The sequence below is a fragment of the Budorcas taxicolor genome, chromosome 14 (genome assembly GCF_023091745.1).
Source record: "Budorcas taxicolor isolate Tak-1 chromosome 14, Takin1.1, whole genome shotgun sequence".
Taxonomy (NCBI): domain Eukaryota; kingdom Metazoa; phylum Chordata; class Mammalia; order Artiodactyla; family Bovidae; genus Budorcas; species Budorcas taxicolor.
Genome location: NC_068923.1, coordinates 73,788,691 through 73,814,894, shown reverse-complemented (window position 1 = coordinate 73,814,894; position 26,204 = coordinate 73,788,691). Strand labels below are relative to the sequence as shown.

General features: G+C 36.3%; 1 protein-coding gene across 1 annotated transcript in view; it reads left to right on the top strand.

Annotated features, from left to right (window-relative positions):
* Positions 1–26,204, top strand: part of RIMS2 (regulating synaptic membrane exocytosis 2) — a 595,573-nt gene that overhangs the window by 248,742 nt on the left and 320,627 nt on the right. Inside the window, exon 5 of the mRNA XM_052651514.1 lies at positions 23,259–24,184. Within this exon, the coding sequence (XP_052507474.1) occupies positions 23,259–24,184 (926 nt within the window). The remainder of the gene's footprint in view (positions 1–23,258; positions 24,185–26,204) is intronic.

Here is a 26,204-nt window from a genome sequence, read left to right as displayed (position 1 = left end):
GTGTCTGACTCTGGACTGTAGCCTGCCAGGTTCCTCCTGTCCATGGGATTTCTCCGGCAAGATTACTGGAGTGGGTTGCCATTTCCTCCTCCAGGGGACGTTCTTGACCCAGGGATTGAATCTGCATCTCCCATGTCTCCTGCACTGGCATGTGGGTTCCCTACCACTGAGCCACGTGGGAAGCCTCCTGTGTACCTTTATTCAATCATAAAGGAAAATGCTCATTAAATTTTAAATATTAAAGTAAAAATGTGATTTTTCCAACTTGTTTTAGTGTTGGAATATAGAAAAGCATTGGATTATTATGTAACATTCAGTTCAGTTCAGTTCAGTTCAGTCGCTCAGTCATGTCCAACTCTTTGCGACCCCATGAATCGCAGCACGCCAGGCCTCCCGGTCCATCACCAACTCCCGGAGTTCACTCAAACTCACATCCATCGAGTTGGTGATGCCATCCAGCCATCTCATCCTCTGTTGTCCCCTTTTTCTTCTGCCTCCAATCCCTCCCAGCATCAGAGTCTCTTCTAGTGAGTCAACTCTTTGCATGAGGTGGCCAAAGTACTGGAGTTTCAGCTTTTGCATCAGTCCTTCCAAAGAAATCCCAGGACTGATCTCCTTTAGAATGGACTGCTTGGATCTCCTTGCAGTCCAAGGGACTCTCAAGAGTTTTCTCCAACACCACAGTTCAAAAGCATTAATTCTTCGGTGCTCAGCCTTCTTCACAGTCCAACTCTCACATCCGTACGTGACTACTGGAAAAACCACAGCCTTGACTAGACGGACCTTTGTTGGCAAAGTAATGTCTCTGCTTTTGAATATCCTGTCTAGGTTGGTCATAACTTTCCTTCCAAGGAGTAAGCGTCTTTTAATTTCATGGTTGCAGTCACCATCTGCAGTGATTTTGGAGCCCCCCAAAATAAAGTCTGACACTGTTTCCACTCTTTCCCCGTCTATTTCCCATGAAGTGATTGGACCAGATGCCATGATTGGATTCCAGATATTGCCTGTTATTTTGTTAAAATGTGATCAGATTTTCATTCTTTATAAGTAGTTATGAATGTAGTATATAGTTCTAATGTGGAATAAGACATTAAAAAATCTAGCATATAACATTTCATGCATCATCATTATTAATTAGGCCTATATGTTAAATACTTAACTGCAAGTGCTTAAATTTTTAATCAAATCCACTAGTTTTTAGTTTTATTTGTTACTTTTCCCAGCTATTTAGTTGACTTTAAGACTGATAATTTCCCTCATACCTTTCATGTATGAGGAGTGTTCACATACAGCATAGTGTTTAAGGCAGAAACCCTGGAGCCTGAATTGTTATTCATTAACCAAACCCAACCAAGAACACGTCTTTAGTCAAGCAAAATTGAGTGTTATTATTGCTGTAGCAGGGAAAACCACATGCCTTGTGAAACTGTGGGGTTGTTTGCCAGAAGGGGTTAAGGGAAGCTTATTACAGGATTTGCGCTTGTATTAGGTGGTTTGAGAGAGAGGGGGAATGAACAGAACATTACTTAGCACTGCTACTGGAGAAGAAATAGAGTCATTTAGCATTTAGGGAAGGGGAATGTTTGCTCATTTTCATTACACAGTGTGTTTGCTTTTTTAAAAAATATAAATTTATTTTAATTGGAGGTTAATTACTTTACAATATTGTATTGGTTTTGCCATACATCAACGTGAATCTGCCACAGGTATACACGTGTTCCCCATCCTGACTGCCCCTCCCTCCTCCCTCTCCGTACCATCCCTCTCGGTCGTCCAAGTGCACCAGCCCCAAGCATCCAGTATCATGCATCAAAACTGGACTGCAGATTCGTTTCATATATGATATTATACATGTTTCAATGCCATTCTCCCAAATCATCCCACCCTCTCCCTCCCCGACAGAGTCCAAAAGCCTGTTCTATACATCTCTGTCTCTTGCTGTCTCGCATACAGGGTTATCATTACCATCTTTCTAAATTCCATATATATGCGTTAGTATACTGTATTGGTGTTTTTCTTTCTGGCTTACTTCACTCTGTATAATAGGCTCCAGTTTCATCCACCTCATTAGAACTGATTCAAATGTATTCTTTTTAATAGCTGAGTAATACTCCATTTTGCTTTTATCTGTGTTCAGACCTGATTATGGAGGGGTATTGTTTTTGCTTTGTTCCATAATAGTAGCAGAAAGCTCTTATCTGATGGTAATATTCTATGAAATTGTTTTCATTTACTGGGAGCATACATGAGCCTAACCAATAGCAACTAGGCAGCTACAAGCTGATAGCTATAAGGGCAGCCTTTTCTTTTACTAGTTTTAAATTCTTCCTGTACCCTTTCCTAGATGTGTGATTTTAGGCAAAGTTAAATTACTTTGTGCTTATTAGTTAACATATCAGAAAAATGGGGTAATGATAAGAGTGCTTCCTTCACAGGATTATTTTGAAAGTGGACACCTGTAAAATTATCTGGTACAGTCAATGTCCAGTTTATCTAAGCAGCCACCACCACCACATAATGATAAAATCAGTAATTTATAGTACCCTCCCAGCTTCCCTGGTGGTTCAGATGGTAAAGAATCCACCTGCAATGTGGGAGACCTGGGTTTGATTCCCGGGTTGGGAAAATCCCTTGGAGAGGGCATGGCAACCCACTCCAGTATTCTTGCTTGGAGAATCCGTAAGGAGGAACAGAGGAGCCTGGCTGGCTACAGTCTATGATGTTGCAAAGACTAAGCACATAATACCCTCCACCACACACATTAAATTATGGCATAACATATTCAAGTACTCATATATGCACTATAAAAATATAGTCTACCAGTAGACAAAAATGCTCATGTTGGATAGCTAGGATATCTTCTCTTTTGTTCAGTGACAGAGGAACACTGCCAGATTCATTTATGAAACACATTTATTCATTAGACATTAGAATATATGTTTTCCTACAAACGTTTTTCTTTTCCTGTGCTCTAAATCTTACTTATTAATTCCCTAAAGGGATAAAATTGATAGTCAGCTTTTGTTTCTCTCTCTTTTTTTTTTACCTCCTGTATTGAACCTGTCAAAAACTTTAACAATTTAACCTCCTAAATATATTTTTTCACTTCCTTCCACTGCTTTATTAAGGGCCCCATAATTTCTTACCAGAATCAGTGGAATAATGCAGTTGATCTCCCTACCACTAGACTTACTCCTATCCCTTGGTTTAACCAGATTATTTCTGAGTTAACTCACTAACAGAAAGCATCTGATGACCTCTTCTTCACCTAGTATGGTACATGAGCCTTCTAAATCTTCACCCAGCTTTTATTTCTGGCCCCCTGTGTCACTGTGGAGTTTGGTTCCAGCTTTCTGTTTCTTTGTAATTCTTTTCTGTATTTTAGTTTTCGTGCCATCTAAAATTATTAGTGCCAAGAATTATGCATAAATAATTCCAATAAATAAAATGATGTAAAGGGATTTTACATACTATGCAAATCTAGAATAATGAAGAAAACAAGCATACTTCTTTATTTTGGGTATCTCAAGATGTAGATTCTGTTCCATAATATAGTGCCATCTAATGATAACCACTTTCAGTTTTCTCTGTATAACTCGTGAATCGACAGTCGCTCAGTCATGTCTGATTCTTTGTCACCCCATGGACTGTAGCAGGCTCCTCTGTTCCCGGGATTCTCCAGGCAAGAATCCTGGACTAGGTTGCCATGCCCTCCTTCAGAGGATCATCCCAATTCAGGGATCAATAACTCAGGGAACTTTAAATGCTCCTTGACACCCTCTTTCCCTGTCTCTGTCATTATACTGATGATTGGATCTTTGGAATCATGCTTGCTAAGGTTTTTTAAAGCTGTAACATGTTTTGATTTTATAAATACACTTAAACTCTGTCACAACATGCAATTCAAAGAGAATAGTGTAGGATCAGGAGTGGAATGCACTTTCAAAGAATTGCAAAGATTTTCAGGTATCATTAAGTTAAAACCTGAGGAATTTGTTACCCTATTTTCAGTTCTTTTGAAACCTAAAATTAAGTCTGTAATAATCTATAACCAAGAGATAATTGTCTGATTCTCCTTTCTTCTCTTACTTTCCCGAACAGTGACTGAACTCCTGCTAAATGTCAGGCTCTCTATTAGGTATTCTTTGCACTAATGAAGTCGCATATGAATAGTGATAGCTCTTTGGCTAACCATTACACTTTTTTCTAGTTTCTTGTTTAGCTGAGCAGTGGAGTATAACCAGTGGTGTGCTGGTAAATATTGGACAACCAGCTTTCCAAAGCGAAAAATACAGAAATCCTGATTTGCAGCATTTGCTAATTTTCATGATGTAAACATTGCCAACATGGCTGATTTTAAATTGCCAGTGTGACATCAGTGAACAGAGTGGGGAGGAGATGTTTACAGTGGGCTCTTGGCTCCAGTGCCGTGCTAGATAATGAATTAACATCTGCACTGGACTAGTCTGCTTCTTTCATTTGAAATCACCCTCCCCTTGGCTTATATGCATTATATAACCTGCACCTATGTTTTTTTTTTCCTAGACCTTCTCATCTCTGGGAGCCTCTGATTTACTTTATTTTCTACTGAAATAGCAGCCACGTTGCTAATGACTCCAGTTACCTTAGACTTCTCTCTGGAAGCAAATCTTTCTCTGACCTCAGCATTGTATTTAGCTATATGTAACACTTATACCTGGAGAAGGAAATGGCAACCCACTCCAGTGTTCTTGCCTGGAGAATCCCAGGGATGGGGGAGCCTGGTGGGCTGCCGTCTATGGGGTTGCACAGAGTCGGACACGACTGAAGTGACTTAGTAGTAGTAGTAGTAGCACTTATATCATAACTACAACATTTAAATAAAGGAGTGTATGTCTTTCTCATGTAAAAACTAATCTGGAAATAGACTGCTCAAGGAAATCAAAAGAGACCTATGCATTTATTTTTTCTGCTCGTTTCCCTTTTCTTGCTCATTGCTCTACTACCTGTGGTGTGTGGCTCTCAAACTTATAATTAAAGAGGACTGTTGAATTATAGGAAGTAGGACCACATTGCAGTCATAACGGAGGAAGGACAAAGTATTAATATGCAAGGTGCATGCCAGTTGGGTCTATCTCTTACTTAGGAATAAATAGCTTTGATAGAAGCTGTACTTAGTAAACTTCTATCTAAATGTTATTTGCCTGAATTATGTCATAGAATCACCTCTAGCCATAAAAGCCCCTGAAAAATAACTTGTTTATCCTAAGCATACTGTTAATCTGAATAAAATTTTGATTCTATTTGTAGGAAAGAAAAGGCACAACCAACTTTGTTTGCCGTATTCTCTTTTGCCTTTAGTCCTGGTTCACCTCTATGAACTCTGTAAAGCTAATTCTCTACTGCTGTCTCATTGACTTACAGTTTAAGCAAAGTGTATTTTGAACCCTACATCATAAAGTCCTATGTTCAGTAGAGCTGCTTTAAAGTAATATAGTTCTAGACTTAATGTTCTAGGGTTTTGGTAGGTCAATTTTCCAATTTCAGCTTTATCAGTAATAGAAGTAATATGTCATTTGCTGTCTACTACCTCTTTTATGTATTTCTGAATTAGCTTTAAAGTTGGGTGGGAGATAGTTTCATGTGAAATACTTTTTTTTAAAAAGTAGTTTGTTACCATCACTTGAGACATGTGGAATGTAATTTGTTGTTACTGCTTGCTAGCCTTAAATAGAATCAGTCTACTGTCATAATTATCAAATGAAATTTAATATCAAACACCCAGTCTTGTGATTTTCGATCCCAGTAAAGATTTTGATCTCATTAGATGACTGTTTTAGTGTAAAGGTACTTTAAAGAAACAACGTGACTATAGAATACAAGTCCCAGTGTGCTTGCTTTTCACAGAGGAAAACCAGTTTCCATAGAAACAGAGTTCATAAGCATCATGACAGCTGATGAGAAGGTAATAAACAGATTTTAGAATCTGTATTCAGAGAAGGCAATGGCACCCCACCCCAGTACGCTCATCTGGAAAATCCCATGGACAGAGGAGCCTGGTGGGCTGCAGTCCTTGGGGTCGCGAAGAGTCAGACACGACTGAGCGACTTCACTTTCACTTTTCACTTTCATGCATTGGAGAAGGAAATGGCAACCCACTCCAGTGTTCTTGCCTGAAGAATCCCAGGGATGGGGGAGCCTGGTGGGCTGCCGTCTATGGGGTCGCGCCGACTTAGCAGCAGTAGCAGCAGCAGCAGAGTCTATATTAGAGATTGTGTGCCAACCAAGATTTCGGTTGCAAGTAAGAGAAAACTCAACTGTGACTGGCTTAAAAAATAAAAAAGAGTTTATTGGTTTGCCAGAATCAAAACTCCAGAGGTGCATGTTGCTTCAGATGAGGATTGATCCTGAATCTCATAGGATGTGACTTAGGTTGTAATTTCCTTCTTTTTTTTTTTTTCTTCTAGCTCTGTTAAGATATGATTGGCATACAGTTTAACATATACAACAATAGTGATTTCATTTCCATATATCATGAAATGATTATCAGTAAATTTAGTGCCCATTCATCATCTCATAAATACAAAATTAAAGAAGTATAAAAAAATATTTTTCCTTGTGTGAGAATTCTTAGGATGTACTCTCTTAACAACTTTCACATATATAGCAGTGTTAATTATCATTTTGTTCATTATATCCCTAGTACTTATTTATCTTACAACTTGACGTTTATAACTTTTTTGAAGGTATGTAACTCATTTTTATTATTAAAAAAATTTTTTTAAGTACCTATGCAAAGCTTGAATACATCTTCAAGTCTCTATAATCTTTCATCTTCTACCAGAATCAGGTCCAGACTTGTGGGGCCTGAAGCTTACCAACTTAGTGTGTGATCCTCTTGAAGAAAAGAAATCAAAATCACAAATTCAAAATTAAGTTCAAACGTCAATATTTACTTAGAAGGGAAAATAAATCAGAGAAATCACAAATTTGAAAGGCTGACAAATACCATAGATACCATAAAATCCAGAAAAAGCAGCACATTTTAAATAATTGTCTGACATTTTCTTTAATCATTGAAGTTTTTAATTTTTGACTTGCCTTCTTCCAATTCCACATCCCTCATTTCTGGTAACTGCAAATCTTATCTTTTTTTCTCTGAGTTTATTGTTTTGTTTTTGAAGTGTAATTGGTCTACAACATTGTGTTAGTTCTTTCTTTCTAGTTTTAATTGTCACTAGGTGGATATTGACTCCATTTGGGGAAGACTTCCCCAACTCATGACCCCAAGTTGACTTCAGTAGCTCTGAGAGTTATGTGACTTCTCAATCACAAAACAGGAAATCTGTGTTACCACTGACAGTGAAATGTCCTTAAGAATCATGGCAGTTGGTCCAGCTTAGGTCATTGTGCTGATCATTATAACAGGAATAGTGCGTGCAGGGATGGTTTTTGCTAACCATGGCTCATCCCTAGAGCATGTGAGGCCGGTTCAGTCCAAACCAGACTACAAAGCTGAGAATGGAGGAGACATTTCTTCCTTTCCAAAGAAAGAAGAGAAATAGATGACAGAGGGCCAGTGACAGTTATCATCACAGTTGTTAGCAGAGTGCATTTTCTATTCATTCAGAAGAATTTAAGTGACCTAAAAATTCACCTATTTTTAACTTGTTACCTAACACATTTTTAGAGACAAGGCATAAATAAAAGTTTATGCAACTAATTTCACCATGTGGTATTATTTTCTACCAGTTACTTTTAACATTGCTAAAGAAATTTTGCTATAAAAGTGGTAAAATACATGATTTATCTGGAGGGATTTGTATTACAAAACATTCCTGCATTCAGAAGGAAGGCCCAACTCCAGTGTCTACTCTGGTGACTCATCATTCCCATGGTTTATCTCTCTATTAATTTGGTATTTAAAAGAGGATATCATGTTTAAAATATTATAAAACCACAGAAAAACACTTCTTGAAATTTGACAGCCTTCCTTCATAACTCAGTCTCACCAGTGGCATCCATCATGCTCTGTCTCATCTTTGGGGCCTAGCATCAGCAAACATCATGCTTTTTTTTTCTCCTGTCTGTATTATATCACTGATAGGGAATTTGTAGAAGAGTGTAGGGGACAGCTGATAAGGGGCTAAGAGAGGTTTACTGAAGGGAAAATTACTTCAAGTAAAGAACAGAATTATTAAAAAGAAGATCTTCTTTACCTCCTGGGTAAAATTTCCTTAAATTTTACATCATGTTTTAATATTAAACTCACGTAGATATATGGGTTTGGGGTAGACTTTCTGAGACTGGGAATGGAGTGAAAAGAATGGTGCCCCAAGAAAAATTATATTTTGCTTTCAACCTCTTTTGAAGACAATCTACTAAAGATTCCATTTGACAGTCTTTTACTCATCTTGAAGAATTAAGAAATTAAGAGCATGCATCTTCCAGAGAATGCATTGCCTCTGTAAACAGTAGTGCTGATTGAAGCATGATTTGAAGCAGTGCAACATTTAGTATAGAAAACTAAGGATCCCAAAGTATCATGCTAGATGCAGATGTCAGGTGCTGTTTTCTCTGTTTGAGAAAGAGCATTCTTTAACTGAGTGATAAATCTAGTTTCTTTAATAAATCTAATTGAGTAAATCAAATCAGATCTGAAAGTGCAGATCATGTAGAAGAAGTATTTTGTGTAAGTTTTTTCAGCTTTCTATCAAGATATACAACATGCTATAAGGGTATTTATTCAGTACATAAAATCACAGGAATCATGTAGGAAAAATTCTATTATCACAAATGCTGGTGTAATGAAGTTTCCCACTTTTAAATACAGTATATTTTGTTTATTTGGTTTTCATTTGTCATGGCAGTTTCTGCAAACAGTACTGTATTGATTTGCTTGTCAGGAATTCTCTTCCAAGAAAAATCTTGTTCAGAAAGTGCTTTCTTTGCACCTGCAATATTCTAAAATAATATGAGTGAGTGGTATTCTCATGCAGCTTAGTGGCAGGCTAATTGACAGAACTAGCTCTGTTTCTCTATTTTCAAATATTCTTTTTCTTCTACTATCAAGAAACAGCTTTTCTTTAACTCCTCGCCTTTCCCTATTTCAGCATTGCAGTTATCTCTACATCTCTGAAAGATCACTTAAATTCTTATATCACTCTTAAAAAGTCAACAGAATTGGACAAAAACATCCAGTAGTTGGGAGAGTGAAGAAGAGGTCAGTATTCTCAAAACTCCTGCAATAAAGGCACATATTTTGCTTGTTCACCTGAAAGTAATGTTTTGAGTACTTTGTCAGTGTATTTTTCAAGTTAAAATACAAAAAGGAAAACAAATGGTGTGAGTTTTGTCTAATCCTATTAAGTTTTTATTGTAGCTAAGTTGGGCAAGTTGGGTGAATGACATTTATGTTTAATCATAGTGTAAAAAATACTTTGCTTCTGTAGTTTTCTTTACTTATTCAGTAAATATTTATTGAGCACATACTGTAGGCCAGTTATTTGGGAATAAGGTAACCAAATAACAAAAACTGGAAAATTCCTAAAGAGATGGGTATATTAGACCACCTTACCTGCCTCCTGAGAAACCTCTATGCAGTTCAGGAAGCAACAGTTAGAACTGGACATGGAACAATGGACGGGTTCAAAATTGGGAAAGGAATACATGAAAGCTGTATTTTGCCACACTGCTTCTTTGATATATATGCAAGTACATGTGAAATGCTGGGCTGGATGAAGCACAAGCTGGAATCAAGGTTGCCAGAAGAATTATCTATAACCTCAGCTATGCAGATAACACCACTATAATGGCAGAAAGTGAAGAGGCCTCTTGATGAAGGTGAAAGAAGAGAGTAGAAAAAGCTGGCTTAAAACTCAACATTGAAAAAACTAAGATCATGACATCTGGTCCCATCACTTCATGGCAAATATATGTGGAAACAGTGACAGACTTTATTTTCTTGGTCTCCAAAATCACTGCAGATGGTGACTGCAGTCATGAAATTAAAAGATGCTTGCTCCTTGGAAGAAAAGCTGTGATAAATCTAGACAACATATTAAAAAGTAGAGATATCACTTTGCTGACAAAGGTCCATATAATTAAAGCTATGGTTTTTCCAGTAGTCATGTACAGATGTGAGAGTTGGACCATAAAGAAGGCTGAGTGCCGAAGAATTGATGCTTTCGACTTGTGGTGCTGGAGAAGACTCTTGAGAGTCTCTTGGACAGCAGGGAGATCAAACTAGTGAATCCTGTAGGAAATCAACCGTGAATATTCATTGGAAGGACTGTTGCTGAAGCTGAAACTGCAATACTTTGGCCACCTGTTGCGAAGAGCTGACTCATTGGAAAAAACCCTGATGTTGGGCAAGATTGAAGGTAAAAGGAGAAGTAGGCCTCAGCGGATGAGATGGTTGGATGGCATCATTGACTCAATGGACATGGGATTGAGCAAAGCCCAGGAGATAGTGAAAGACAGGGAAGCCTGGCGTTCTGCAATATATGGGGTCGTGAAGAACTGGACACAACTAAGTGATTGAACAACAGCAACAACAAAGTAACCAAAATGGAGATCCATGCCTGTGAAACTTATGCAAGAAGAAACAAACAGTAAACATGATAAACAAAAAGTATGTCAAGGACAAATTTATGGTTACTGGGGATAAGAGGGCAGGAGGGATAAATTGGAAGATTGTGATTGACGTATATACATTACTATATATAGAATAGATAGCTATTAATAATTAGAACCTACTGTATAACACTGTATAACTCAATACACTATAATGGCCTATAAGGGAAAAGAATCTAAGGAGTGGATATATGTATAATTGATTCACTTTGCGATATATACCTGACACTAGCACAACATTGTAAATCAACTAGACTTCAATAAAAATGTTTTAAAATATGATAATAAGAAGGTGAGATATGTTATGAAAAGGTTAAAAAGTAAAGCAGGTTAAAGGGATTGGGATTTGGAAGGTGGGGGGTAGAGATGGAGATTCAAGTATTCAATAGGGTGACCAGGGGAAGCCTTCTTGAGACCAAATCTCACTCTGAGAAAGTTAGATATGAGAGAAGAATTAAAAGAAGCTTTCTACTGACTAGAAGACTAGATGTCTCCGCTGATTTCTGGAGAAACAGCATTTTAGGCAGAGCAATGATCCTAAGTGAGAATGTACAGGGAAACCAGCATGGCTGGATCTGAGTGAGCCGGGGCAAGCAGCTGGGGAGGAGGACAAGGAGCGATGGGTGCTGGATCCCATAGGCATGGTAAGCAAAATGGGAAGTTGCTGAAGGGTTTTAAGCATGTTAATGATATGATCTGAGGTACATTATTGCTGCTGTGCTAAGAGAGAGCTTAAGGGATATTGTAGAAGTAGGGAGACCACTCAGGAAGTTTTCCAGTAATTCGCATGAGAAATACTGGTGAAACCAGGCTTGTACTCGTGGCGCTGGTGAGAAGTGTTTGGGTTCTGAATATATTCAGAAAACAGATCCAACAGAATTTCCTCATGGATTGGGTGAACAGCTGGAAGGAAAGAATTACCCTTAATGGAAACAGAAAATGCCGCTCCTCCACTTATCTGAATTTTCCATATTCTAAAACACTGTATGGTTCTTTTCTCAGTAAGGAATTAAGCACTTAAGATGAAAATTAATTATTCATATGATTGATTTGCAGATAAACAGCATCTCTTTTTAAATTTGATGTATACTTCTAGATATGTTCATTTTATAGGAAGATATTTCTCTTTTTTGAATAAGTGTAATTACAGGTCCCTAACTAAAAATCTTTTGTCCCTTTGGAGCAAATAGAAATAGGGGGAAAGAACAAGTATATGAAACCACTGGTTAAGGTTCAATAAAGGGACAGTAACATTAAAAGAATATAAAGTTATCAGTAAAAAATAGAATGAAGTAACTCTGGAGACTTTCTGTGATTATGGAAGGTAGTTGGTAGGTTAACTTATTTATTCTTTTTAAAATTCTCTAATTTTCCTATCTTGTTCATTGTACTCCTTTATATCGATTCCAATGTATCTTTCTTTATTGTCAGATTGTTTTAAGGCTGCCATAGACATGGGTAGAGCATCTTCAGTTCAGTTCAGTATTGGAGTTTCAGCTTCAGCATCAGTCCGTCCAATGAATATTCAGGACTGATTTCCTTTAGGATCAACTGGTTGGATCTCCTTGCAGTCCAAGGGACTCTCAAGAGTCTTCTCCAACACCACTGTTCAAAAGTATCAATTCTTCGGTGCTCAAGCTTTCTTTATAGTCCAACTCCTCACATCCATACATGACCACTGGAAAAACCATAGCTTTGACTAGACAGACCTTTGTTGGCAAAGCAATGTCTCTGCTTTTTAATATGCTATCTAGGTTGGTCATAGCTTTTATTCCAAGGAGCAAACGTCTGTAATTTCATGGCTGCAGTCACCATCTGCAGTGATTTTGGAGCCCCCCAAAATAAAGTCTGTCACTGTTTCCACTGTTTCCCCAACTTTTTGCCATGAAGTGATGGGACTGGATGCCATAGTTTTCTGAATGTTGAATTTTAAGCCAACTTTTTCACTCTCCTCTTTCACTTTCATCAAGAGGCTGTTTAGTTCTTCTTCACTTTCTGCCATAAGGGTGGTGTCATCTGCATATCTGAGGTTATTGATATTTCTGGCAATCTTGATTCCAGCTTGTGCTTCATCCAGCCCGACATTTCACATGATGTACTGTGCATATAAGTTAAATAAGCAGAGTGACAGTATACAGCCTTGACGTACTCCTTTCCCATTTTGGAACCAGTCCATTGTTCCATGTCCAGTTCTAACTGTTGCTTCTTGACCTGCATACAGAGTTCTCAGGAGGCAGGTCAAGTGGTCTGGTATTCCCATCTCTTTCAGAATTTTCCACAGTTTATTGTGATCCACACAGTCAAAGGCTTTGTTGTAGTCAATAAAGCAAAAGTAGATTTTTTTCTGGAACTCTCCTGCTTTTTTGATGATCCAGTGGATGTTGGCAATTTGATCTTAGGTTCCTCTGCCTTTTCTAAATCCAGCTTGAATATCTGGAATTGCACAGTTCATGAACTGTTGAAGCCTGGCTTGGAGAATTTTGGTCATACTTTGCTCACGTGTGGGATGAATGCAATTGTGCGGTAGTTTGAGCATTCTTTGGCATTGCCTTTCTTTGGGATTGGAATGAAAACTGACCTTTTCCAGTCCTGTGGCCACTGCTGAGTTTTCCAGATTTCCTGGCATATTGAGTGCATCACTTTCACAGCATCATCTTTCAGGATTTGAAATAGCTCAACTGGAATTCCATCACCTCCACTAACTTTGTAGTGATCCTTCCTAAGGCCCTCTTGACTTGACATTCCAGTATGTCTGGCTGACTCTAGGTGAGTGATCACACCATTGTGGTTATCTGGGTCATGAAGATCTTTTTTGTATCGTTCTTTTGTGTGTTCTTGCCACCTCTTCTTAGTATCTTCTGCTTCTGTTAGGTCCATACCGTTTCTCTCCTTTATTGTACCCATCTTTGCATGAAATGTTCCCTTGGTATCTCTAATTTTATTGAAGAGAAAATTACTACTGGTTTAAATGATCTTTTAGTATAGAATGGTGCTTAGTCTTCGTGTATTTTTTGACATGGTAATTTTGGGAAAGACAGTGGAGTGGGGCATGGCCCAAATATGTAACTATTAGGTAGCATCATTTGTGCATCATTTTCTAGAGATTTACATACTAGGTCTTCATTTTTCAAATATAAGTCTGTTATGGATAAAATAAAATTAAGCTGGTATCTAATTCATAGAGTCTTTTTCTTATTTTTTACTTCTGAAGTAGTCAATGGATACTAAAATTATAATAGTCCCATGAAAACTGTTTAAACCTCAAATTGGACCTTCATAAATTTGAATGTATAGGTACTTACCTAGGGAATAATTAAGAAAAAGCAGTCAAAGTAAAGAGTTAAAAAAGACAACAACACTCTCAAAGGGTGGGGAAGAAGAAATTGGAGACCTGGAACATTCTTTAGAGAGTAAAGGGGAAAGTAGCAGTGATGTTAGAAATGACACAAACGGCAGTCTGAGATGGACGAATGAGAGAAGCAGGGCTGATGGGAGAGGAGAAGAGGGGCACAGACTGTGTGTTACAGTTGGGAAAATACTGCCGAGAGATCACTGAGGGGTTAAAAAAGTTAATGGAACGAAAAGGAAAAGTGAGAGTTTGCTATCCCTCAGCTGTGATGTTGTTTCTGAAATCTTCTGGACTTAACTGCTTGGAAGAGTCAAATATTGTGTGGAATTATTTTTCAGTTTGATATGAACTGTGGGGTCTAAGTGGTTGAATTTTATTATTGGTTAATATTCCTGTGAAAATGAGTGAACTTGAATTTTTATTTCCTTTCTGTTTAATAATCTACAAATCTTTATTAGGAATCTTGGAGCATAAAAATGACTTTATCTGTCTCTGCTCCTCCCCTCCCCTGCACCCAGTGTCTCACATAAGTAGTTGAATGGTGTTATGACATATTCCTAAACCCTCATTTAAACTTGAAATACTGGAGATGAAAACACAACATACTCCCTACTCTACAAATGCTGACTTTTTCTCAGTTTTGTAGGTTTATTTGGAATCACTTACACATAATTATCAAAAGGATAATATTAACATCTAGGTATTTGGCTTTTGGTAGAAAGAAATCCATGGTGTTATCTTTTTTTTTCTATTTTTTAGTTTTTTGAATGACTAAATAGAGGCATTGAAGTGATAAAACTGAGCAAAGCTTGATTTAAACTGTGTGTCTAACCAAATTCTTAGCTCATGAAGCACATTTTTTAAATTAAATTTTTATAGAAACTGCTACTTCCTATTGCATTACACCTTTAAGAGAGCGCTCTCTTTTCGTGAAGATTGAGAAACTTCTTATTGAAAAGAAATGACAGAATAGTCCTGTTAAACCATCACCATCTTTTACTATCCCTCTACATTTTATCGTGAAAGCAGTGTGGTAGACTTATCAATAGCAAACACAGTGAATCCTGTTTTTTTAGAAATACTGTAACTCATATAGGAGAACATGGTTTATGCTTTTTGAATCTGTCTGTTTTCAGTATAGTGCTCAGAAATGCCTTGGATATAGGATGCATTTAGTTTTCAGTATTGTGAGGCACTAATCAGCTAAGTACCATAATCCTTCTTACAGAGTACATTCTTACTTGACCTGAGCTATATACAGTCACATAGTAACGACATTAAAGAATAACCTTTTTCTTAACAGGCCTATCACTAGAGGATTTTATGTCTCTATCCGGGAATGAGTTTGTTTTATGTGTAACTTTTTAGTAATTGAGTTTTGAAATATAATGATTGTAAGCAAATAGAGACTTTCAAATCATCTGATTAAGGATGGCTCCAATGATTTTGCTCGAGCTAGAAGGATTAAGTGAAAGCACTCCCTGGAACAGTGTTGATGTATTTTTGTCAACATGATGCTTCATGCTCGACAGATGTGCATTGGTTGAGTGCAAGGTAAAACTATAAAAAATGTGTTGAATACTGTGAAATGTAAAAAAAGATAGATTTTTTTCTTGTTTTACGATGAATATAAATTGTTTGATTTGTTAAAGTTCCTTTTTTGTAGGAATTATAGGGATAGAACCTACATATTTTATGTTTTACAGGGTTGTATGCATCTGTTAAATCCTTGATTGAATGTGCCTTACCAGCTTCAGATTTTGGAATTTGATTACAGTGTTATGTTTAAACTATATGGTTAGCATTGTGTAATTCAATTAAGGAAGTATCATTTCAATTTATTTAGCAATATCACGCTGTATTTAGCTTCTAAAGTTGGAGATTTTTTCAGATTATTGACTCTTCAAATATAATTTCTATTCTTATACTAATATAGTGATAATTATTCAGTAATCTCTACTAAAAACATGAGTAAGAGATTTTCATATAGGTAGTATTAATTGTAATAATACAGATTTGCATTTAGAGAAATTAGTAATCTTCAAGTTCTTCATTCTTCTCTCAGTGTCACTACGATTCTTAAAAATTCCATAGGTTTTCAGAATTAAAAATTTATAAATATTAAAGGTGAAGTTTTTTGTATATTTTGCTGTTCTTGTAAATGTTTTCAGATGTTTACTGGATTACATTTTCAGTCACTTCATGATTTTATATATAGTAAGTATTGTAGGTAGTATAGTAACACAAACCACATAGGATGCTAAAGGGTATAAATATTAAAATAGAAACTAATGTTAAAAACATCATGAATTAATATACAGTATATAAATTGAGCTTCCTTTGGGATATTCTTGAAAGTGGCTTTAATTGAGGAAAAATCTTTTTATTTGGAGTTTCACTATCAGTCAGTATGATTTTTAGACATGGAATTTTAAAGAGACTAATTAGAGTTTCTTGCTCAAACTATTATGCCTAACATTTATAGTGAAATATCAGGTGTGAATGTATAGCTTGAATATTTAGAGATAGATTGACTCGTTAGTTCAGATGACAAAAATTATAAGCAGTGGACACAGAATGCTGCTGATTAAAGTAGATTTAGGATATTTTTGCACATGATTTTCTATAAACTAGTTACAGTTAAATTGCTTGTGTGCTCGGTCATGTCTGGCTCTTTGCCACCCCATGGACTGTAGCCCACCAGGCTCCTCTATCCATGGAATTTTCTGTAAGAATACTGGAGTGGGTTGCCATTTCCTTCTCCAAGTTCTAATTAAGACCACTATAATATGGTGAAAGAGAAAGTAATTGTATCAACTTAAGTTTCAACTAAGAGAAGTAAGATGAACAGATATTAGGTAAATACAGAGTAATATGAGTAGATATTGATATTGTTATATATTAAAAATAGAGATTGATTCATAGTAGTGAAAATTAAAACACTGCATAATGTCACAAATACATTTTATTCTAAAAACGTCGTAATACTGGATTGTGCCTTTTAATTTCTCAGGACCTTTGAAGGAATAAGTGAAATATAACATCTTAGATGAATTGTTCCATTTTTCTGAATTAAAATTTATGGGTTAAATACTGTTAAATGCTTTATGATTATTTAGAGAAGTGTACAAGTTACCACTATATTCTTTTTCCTGTTAAATGTTTGCCACCTGATAATAATAAATGCTAAGGCCTGCTTACAAAGGCCAGTGGTGAAGGCAGAGTTTAAAGGTACAGTAGTTACATTTTCTTGGATTTTCTTCAGTTCCTGAAAAAATACAGTGTCTGAGAAATATAGCAATTTTCATTTAAAGAAAGTATATATGAAATAATTCTAATGATATTATTGGTAAAAATTGTTTTGACAGAGTATTTGGATATTTTGGAATATCTGATAGCAGATTCATTGTTTGGTAAGAATATTCATAGAGTATCTTGCCCTGCTTCTAGCGTGGCTTAAATACTCTCAGGTACTCTACCTCAGAGCATATTTTTAACAACCCAATTCTGCGTTAAGTAACTGTGACAATAGTCATCCCAATTTCAGAGGATTTTACTTAAATAGTATGGAAATCAACATCCACAGTGTGATTCACATGCTTCAGGCAAATTTCATAATCTCTAGAAGAAAGTAATTGTTGGCTTTAACATTGAATTCAGTTTTCCTAAGGTATGATTTTTAAAAATCACTTAAATAACTGGCTTAAGTGACTTAGCAGCAGCAGCAGCAAGGTCTAATTAATAATATACTTTCTTTTAGAATTAAATTCTGTAATGAATAAGTATTCTTATCAATACAACAAAATATATATTTCCTGGATTATAAAAGTTTCACTGTATTTGCTTTATACCCTTGTTACTTTCAGAAATTTAAGTTAACTCCTCAAGGGAATAAACTATTCCTTTTTCCTTCCTGTCTTTATCCCATAATAACCATAATGATGTTAAATATATTACTAGAAAGCCCTCATTTCCAAAGAGATCTTGTTCTAAATGTTTAATTCTAAGGGGATTGGCACTCAAAATACATTTTTGCCAAAGAAGTCATTTTATAGACAATAGTCTGAAGTCCAACAACAAAAGACAAATTAACATATAATAATTAACATATAATTACTGCCTTGGGAGTAGTAGGGGAAAGAGAAGAACTAGACTGCTTTAGCCTATCAGTGGGTTTGTGTACTGAAGCAGAGAGCAGGCCATGAAGAGCAGAGATAACCTACGAGAGAATTATTCAATCAGTTCTTTCATTCAGCAGATTGAGCACCTATTATGCGCCACCCTCCTTAGATTCAGGGTGCCTGTCTTCTTGAAATATAACATTTAAGCAGTATTATAGATATTTCTGGATAGAAATGGGTAAGATTACCTAGAGGAGTGCAGTGAGGATAAAGACCATCACTAAGTTTATTTTCCTTCAGAATATCCAACTTTCTGTGAACATTTTGTGCAACTTTTTACTTAATTTACTTGTAGTCTTTTTTTAATACAAATTTATTTATTTTAATTGGAGGTTAATTACTTTACAATATTGTATTGGTTTTGCCATACATCAACATGTAACTGCCACAGGTATACTCGTGTTCCCCATCCTGAACCCCCCTTCCTCCTCCCTCCCCGTACCATCCCTCTGGGTCGTCTCAGTGCACCAGCCCCAAGCATCCTGTATCAAGCATCGAACCTGGACTGGCAATTCGTTTCATATATGATATTATACATGTTTCAATGCCATTCTCCCAAATCATCCCACCCTCTCCCTCTCCCACAGAGTCCAAAAGCCTGTTCTATACATCTGTGTCTCTTTTGCTGTCTCGCATACAGGGTTATCGTTACCATCTTTCTAAATTCCATATATATGCGTTAGTATACTGTATTGGTGTTACTTGTCTTAAATTCCACATTTGAGAAATTAATTTGTATTAGAAATTTTAGGCATGAAAGTATTTTGATAATATTGTAAAACCAATATCCATTCATTCTGATTTAGTCTGCTTGTTTTTCTTTTGACTTTCAACTGAGATGAGACAAAATATAATGAGGTATTTACCAAGTATAGTAAATTCCAATTTGCTCAGTTTGGAAGCCTGAAATTTTTTGAAAGGGAGGAGCATGTGAAAAAAGGCTTAGTGGCCTGATTTTAGATGGATTCTAGAGATGAACTATCCTGGAAAATCCTTGATTTAATAAAATAACAGTGAAGAATTTAGTACATTTATATTTCATAAAACAGCTTTAAGTTAAAGGAAAAAATGGGAAAGAATAGCAACTAAATGACAATACCCAAGACATTTCCAGCAAAGCTATATGTTTTACATGAATGGGCTATACATAGTATAACCATGTTATTCAGGTCTTAGTTCAAATGTACTTTTTTAGAAAAGACCTTCTTTCTTGAAAGCTTCCCTCAGTCACTTTTGTAATTTTACCTCGTTCCAATTTTCTTCCATAGGTTTTCTTACTATATGAATTTAGCTTAATGTGTTTATGTGCTTGCTGTCTTCCCCACTAGAAAGAACTTCTTGAGGGCAGACACATTATGTGCCTTTTCTCTGTTGTATTTCCAGCAACCAGCATCATAACTGGCCCATAGTCAGCACTAAATAAATATTTATTGAGTGACTGAACAAATACTGGAGATAAAAAAGTATGTTAAAATTTAAGGTTTAGTGGATAGTACTTAAAATTAGGTAATTTAAAGTAGAATGAGTAGTATTATGCTGGGGAAATATGATCAGTACTGAATGCTAATTAAGTAATTATGAATGGAATGAATAGCATTTTGTGCTGGGGAAACACAAATTTCTATTCAGTACACACTTAATTGTAAGAAAATTAAAATTTAGTTAAGTACTCTTTAAATGAAACTTTAAAAATTCTTTTCTTATTTTTAGAGACAGGTATATTTATTAACTTAGGTTGGAACAATTTGTTATTTAAACACTGAAATGTATTTGAATTCCATAAAGTCTGCATTTAATGGAGGTCAGATGGTCAGTTTGAGAAAGAACTTATTTAATTGCTTATTCTTTAGAGTTCTCTAGAGAAATTTTCATCTCTCTCAGTATATATATTTGTAGTGTAGTAAGTAGATAAGTAGCTAGATAATGAGATGTGAATATTTTAAAAATTGGCACTAGTAAGTTAATTACATCTTGATAAGACTATCATTATTTTTTGCAATGCTTTAGACTTTCATTTAGGCATATTAACTTGATGAAGTTGTGGTACTGATATTATAAGATCATAAGCTCTAAGAAATGGAAGAGGATTTTAGAATCACTCAGCTTCTTGTAACAAAGGATCATCTCTTAATCATTTCTGTATTCCTAATTTATATTATTAGTTCAGTTCAGTCACTCAGTCCTGTCCAACTCTTTGCGACCCCATGAATCGCAGCACGCCAAGCCTCCCTGTCCATCACCAACTCCCGGAGTTCACTCAGACTCACATTCATTGAGTCCGTGATGCCATCCAGCCATCTCATCCTTGGTCGTCCTCTTCTCCTCCTGCCCCCAATCCCTCCCAGCATCAGAGCCTTTTCCAATGAGTCAACTCTTCCCTTGAGTTGGCCAAAGTACTGGAGTTTCAGCTTTAGCATCATTCCTTCCAAAGAAATCCCAGGGCTGATCTCCTTCAGAATGGACTGGTTGGATCTCCTTGCAGTCCAAGGGACTCTCGAGAGTCTTCTCCAGCACCACAGTTCAAAAGCATCAATTCTTTGGCGCTCAGCCTTCTTCACAGTCCAACTCTCGTATCCATACATGACCACTGGAAAAACCATAGCCTTGACTAGACGGACCTTAGTCGGCAAAGTAATGTCTCTGCTTTCGAATATGCTGTCTAGGTTGGCCGTAACTTTTCTTCCAAGGAGTAAGCATCTTTTAATTTCATGGCTGCAGTCTACATGGCATTAAGTTTTTATCTAATACATACTTGTTAAAATAATATTTGAGTTAATGTGTATAATCCATATCTCTCATTTTAAAGTACATGCTCAAAGATTAAATGTCTGTAAAGGTTCGAGTAACTGGTAAATAGTAGAAGTAGGACTAAGAAACCCAGATCCCTTAACTCCAATGTTCTTTTTATGATACATTGCTCCCATACTAGAATATTTTTTCTTTATTCATATGTATAAAATAATGACAAAAAGTAAAATGAATTATGCATAATAGACACATAAATAGATATTATTTAAGTTAATGCTGTATAATTTGAGTGCTCTGTTTTGACTGTATATTTTAAACTGTTTAAGTCTGTTGTTATGTAAATCACAAACCTAAAAGATTTGTTTTATATGTAAATATGTAAGTGAATGTCCTTTTTTTTCTAAGTACATACACTTACTTAACCATAAAACATTTAAGGGAACAGGCCAGCTCCTTCATTTACTGTAGTACTTTTCCCTTTATGGTTCTAGGTTAGAGTCAAGCCTAGCATTGCACATGTATGAGGTTTGAAAGGTAGAAGAAATGATAGAAACCACTATTGTCAAGCAGAGTTGCTGGCAGGCAGATGGCCAGGTGTGAAAGTTTTAGTGGCTCCTGGATTAAGCTTCTGTTAGTTGACCACCCTAATGTGGTAATCAGCTGAGATAATTGGTGGCAAATTCCCGAAGACTTTTGGAATTCACTGAAGTTTCCTAAGGGCCAATTTGAAAACCCTGTCCTTGGTTCTCTAGGCTGAGAACAACATTAAAGTCTCTGACCTTCATTACTTAGCAGGATCAGCAATTGTATAGTTTTGATTTCTATATTGAAACCCTGACTCTCTTGAAAACCTAGAGTGACTTTTGTTTTTATTAACAGACTCTAACTGATACATTGACAGACTGCATTCCTGATATGGGGGGTTGGTGATAGAAAAGAGATTTTTAGAGGAGAATGATATTTTGTTGCATTGGATCATTCCACATGTATCCTTTCTCTGCTCTTTCTTTTGGATCAAAAAATATTGTCTAATAAATTCTCAGCTGAGGTCTCTAGTCTTTGTCGTCTTTAACCTCAACTGACCCCACCCTTTCATGTGTCCTGGCAAAATCTCTGTAACAGTTATTCTAAACATTTTCTGACATCTTCATGATTCCAGTTCCATTGCTTCTCATGTCTTTGCTGTTATTTGAGTTTGTGCCAGAGAAGAGGACAGTATGAACATTTTGTTGACAAAGAGTTATTTGTGTGATTGCAAGGTCTACCAGCTTGAATGGCATTAGAGGGGCAGGTTGAAAACTGAATGAAGAACTGTTTCTCTGAGGCTGTAAGGACATATTAGATACAGAAGACAGAAGTGTCAATGGAGCCAGGCTTAATTTAATGAAGATGGAGTGAACATAGCAAATCTTTCTGATTTCTTTTTGAAATGAATAAATTATCATAGTTGGTATTTATTTACATTGCTTATCTCAAGTTAGGGCAGTAAAGGGTTGGAAATATAATGATAAGATGAAGACTTAGATGAACCAGTACTAGCATGATCTAGGTAGATAATGAGTGAAAAATGACTTTTAAGAGTCAACTTTTTAGTAAAAAAATGTTGACTAAACTATTGACCAAACAACTAGAGAACAATCAGTTTAACTTCATCATGTTTTCAAGTAACTGTGAAATCAAAGTATCAGGAATAGAGAGAAAGGAAGGTGAAATTTTTCTAAGCTTCTGAATAACAATTGGGAGATAGTGTAAGGGTACTGCTACTGCTGCTGCTGCTAAGTCGTTTCAGTCGTGTCTGACTCTGTGCGACCCCAGAGACAGCAGCCCACCAGGCTCCCCCGTCCCTGGGATTCTCCAGGCAAGGACACTGGAGTGGGTTGCCATTTCCTTCTGCAATGCATGAAAGTGAAAAGTGAAAGTGAAGTCGCTCAGTCGTGTCCGACTCCTAGTGACCCCATGGACTGTAGCCCACCAGGCTCCTCTGTCCATGGGATTTTCCAGGCAAGAGTACTGGAGTGGGTTGCCCTTGCCTTCTCCGAATGGTATTGAGCCAAGCAAAAAAGTTAGAATAAAGGCTCTTCTGCAGCAGCAAGATGAAATGTTGATTATTTGATTTGGAGGCATATATATATTCCATACGGGGTATGCCATTGAAGAAGCATATTAAAAGTACCTTTTAAATTTCCCATTTGAACTGAATAAAATGAGTATCAGTAAAACTTTTGTTATGGCATGACTTCAAAATTAAAAAAAGAAGAAGCAAAAGAACTATTTGAATTTATCCATCCAACCTTCCAGTGAATCAGTAAAATGTGAAATTGCTTAAATTCTGCTCTTTTTATCATTCTTTTTCTTTGGTTATTTAGGAAAAGAAGTCCTTCAGTGCCCAGAGATCAGAATAGAAGATACGACCAAAGGGAAGAAAGAGAAGAATATTCACAGTATGCTACTTCGGATAGCGCAATGCCTAGATCTCCATCAGATTATGCTGATAGGAGGTCTCAACGTGAACCTCAGTTTTATGAAGAGTCTGATCATATAAATTATAGGGACTCCAACAGGAGAAGTCATAGACATTCCAAAGAATATATTGTAGATGACGAGGATGTGGAGAGCAGAGATGAATATGAAAGACAGAGGAGAGAGGAGGAATACCAGGCGCGCTATCGAAGTGATCCGAATTTGGCCCGTTATCCAGTCAAGCCACAGCCCTATGAAGAACAAATGCGGATCCATGCTGAAGTGTCACGAGCCAGGCATGAGAGAAGGCACAGTGATGTTTCTTTGGCCAATGCTGAACTGGAAGACTCCAGGATTTCTATGCTAAGGATGGAACGACCATCAAGGCAAAGATCGATATCTGAACGTAGAGCTGCCATGGAAAATCAGCGATCTTATTCAATGGAAAGAACTCGAGAGGCTCAGGGACCAAGTTCTTATCCGCAAAGGACCACAAACCATAGTCCTCCTACCCCCCGGAGGAGTCCAATACCCATTGATAGACCAGACGTGAGACGTACTGACTCACTAAGGAAACACCACCACTTAGATCCTAGTTCTGCTGTAAGGAAAACGAAACGGGAAAAAATGGAAACAATGTTGAGGAATGATTCTCTCAGTTCTGACCAGTCAGAGTCAGTGAGACCTCCACCACCAAAGCCTCATAAATCAAAGAAAGGAGGTAAAATGCGCCAAGTTTCATTGAGCAGTTCAGAGGAGGAATTAGCTTCTACACCTGAATATACCAGTTGCGATGATGTTGAGATTGAAAGTGAGAGTGTAAGTGAAAAAGGTAAGCACTATATTCTAATCATACATTTGCCTGTAATTAATAAGAGTTTTTCTTTTAGGCTGTATTTCTGAGTAGTTGTTTAATAGGTATTACAACCTTTGTTTTTAAGGTCTTTAATGGTGCTCATTATGGAAGAAAATTTGAAGTTATAAAAAGTGAATATCTTTGGTAATTAATTTTCATAGAAGAATACTCTATTGATTTTTTGAAATTAGTTGTTGTTTCTGAAAATGTTCTTGCATCACTTGATGGCAAATTTTAAAATGCCTGTTAGCTATAGTTGTAAAAATAACATCTTTCGTGTTTCCTTTTAAAAGGAACAGTACGTTTATTACAGAACATCTGAAAAATTCCTCAGTATAAAGAATTAAATACAAGCTATCTCTAGTCCTTTCTGCCAAATATAGCTATTGCTAACATTTTGTTGTATTCCCTCTTCCAGTTCATATATATTTTGCATATTTACAAAATTGGTATCATACTATATAATTTTGTATTCTGATATTTTTCAATTGATATCATATCATTAGCTTTTCTCTAAGCCTTCAGATGTTCTTCAGAAAGGTTTTAAATGACTGCATTAGTGTTCTATCGTAAGGAAGTACCACAAACTAACTATCCATCTACTTGGGGTCGTTGCAGTTGCTTCCAATTGCTAGTGTCAATGATATTTTAATGGCTATCTTTGTACATAATTTTTTTCCTGTTTTCTGAGTATTTCACAGATACCTATTTGTGCTTTGAATCTTTTAAGCTTTTAATTCAGATTAGCAGCCTGCTCTCCAGAAAGATTATAACACTCCATTCTTCTGTCAGACGTGCTTGAGTTTTCAGTCTTAATGCTCCAAATTTTTGCCATTTGAATAGACCACTATCTTTTTGTCATTTTATTTTGGTTGTGAAGATGAATGTTTTGTGTGTTTATTAGTGTTTGCTATATTGTTCTATGAATTGTCTGTTCTTTCCTTTTATTTCTTCTGCCCAAGATCCTATTGCATGTTAATTGGTTTTGCTCTTATTGATTGATGAGATATTTTTAAATGGTTAGAATTTTACTCATTTAGCTGTCATATATTCCAAATATAGTTCCCATTTTGATGTTGAAATAGTAGTTTTCTTTGGTCATTTGGAAATACTGAATTTAGTATAGCTAACTCTTTGCGTATTTCATGATTTTTTTCCATCCTTTTATCCCTAGAAACTTGTTATTCATCACCAAATCAGTTAAATATTTAACTGTATACTCCTCATGTTTTTATTATTTCATTTTTTAAAAAATGTTGACTTTTCAATCTATCTGAAATTTGTTTTAAATAAAGTGAAAGAAAGTGTTAGTTACTCAGTCGGGTCCGACTCTTTGTGATTCCATGGACTGTAGCCCACCAGCCTCCTCTGTCCGTGGAAATTTCCAGGCGAGAATACTGGAGTGGGTTGCCATGCCCTTCTGCAGGTGATCTTCCCGACCCTGCAATCGAACCCAGGTCTCCTGCTTTGCAGGCAGATTCTTTACCATCTGAGCCACTTAGATGGTAAAATAATTGCTTAAATTGCTTAACATAATTACTTAAAATAGTTACTTAGAAATATAAATGAAAAGTGGTTTCCAATCTGATCTCAAAACAGAAAATGTGATTTTAAAATATCTAATAAGAAATGTGAGAGGCCTACATGAAGGAAGCTATTCAACTTCACTGAGCACCATAAAGGAAGATGTGAGTAGAGATTCACTTTATGTTCCTTATTGGGAAGCCTAAACACTATAAAGATGCATGTTCTTTCCAAACGATTGTTGGGGGCAGTAACATTCTAGTCATAACCCAGTTGGTTGCTTGGAGTATCCTATTTCTAAAGTCAATCTGAAATTTGTAGAGGAGAAAAAAAAACAGCTCTTTTTGTTTCCGTCTGTGTGTCTTAGTTTCTTGTGTAAATTAGGCTGATAAAAGATTAATAAGAGAAAAACAAGTTTATTGATCATCATGTGCATTTTTCATACATATGCACACTCAGCTATAAGAAACTC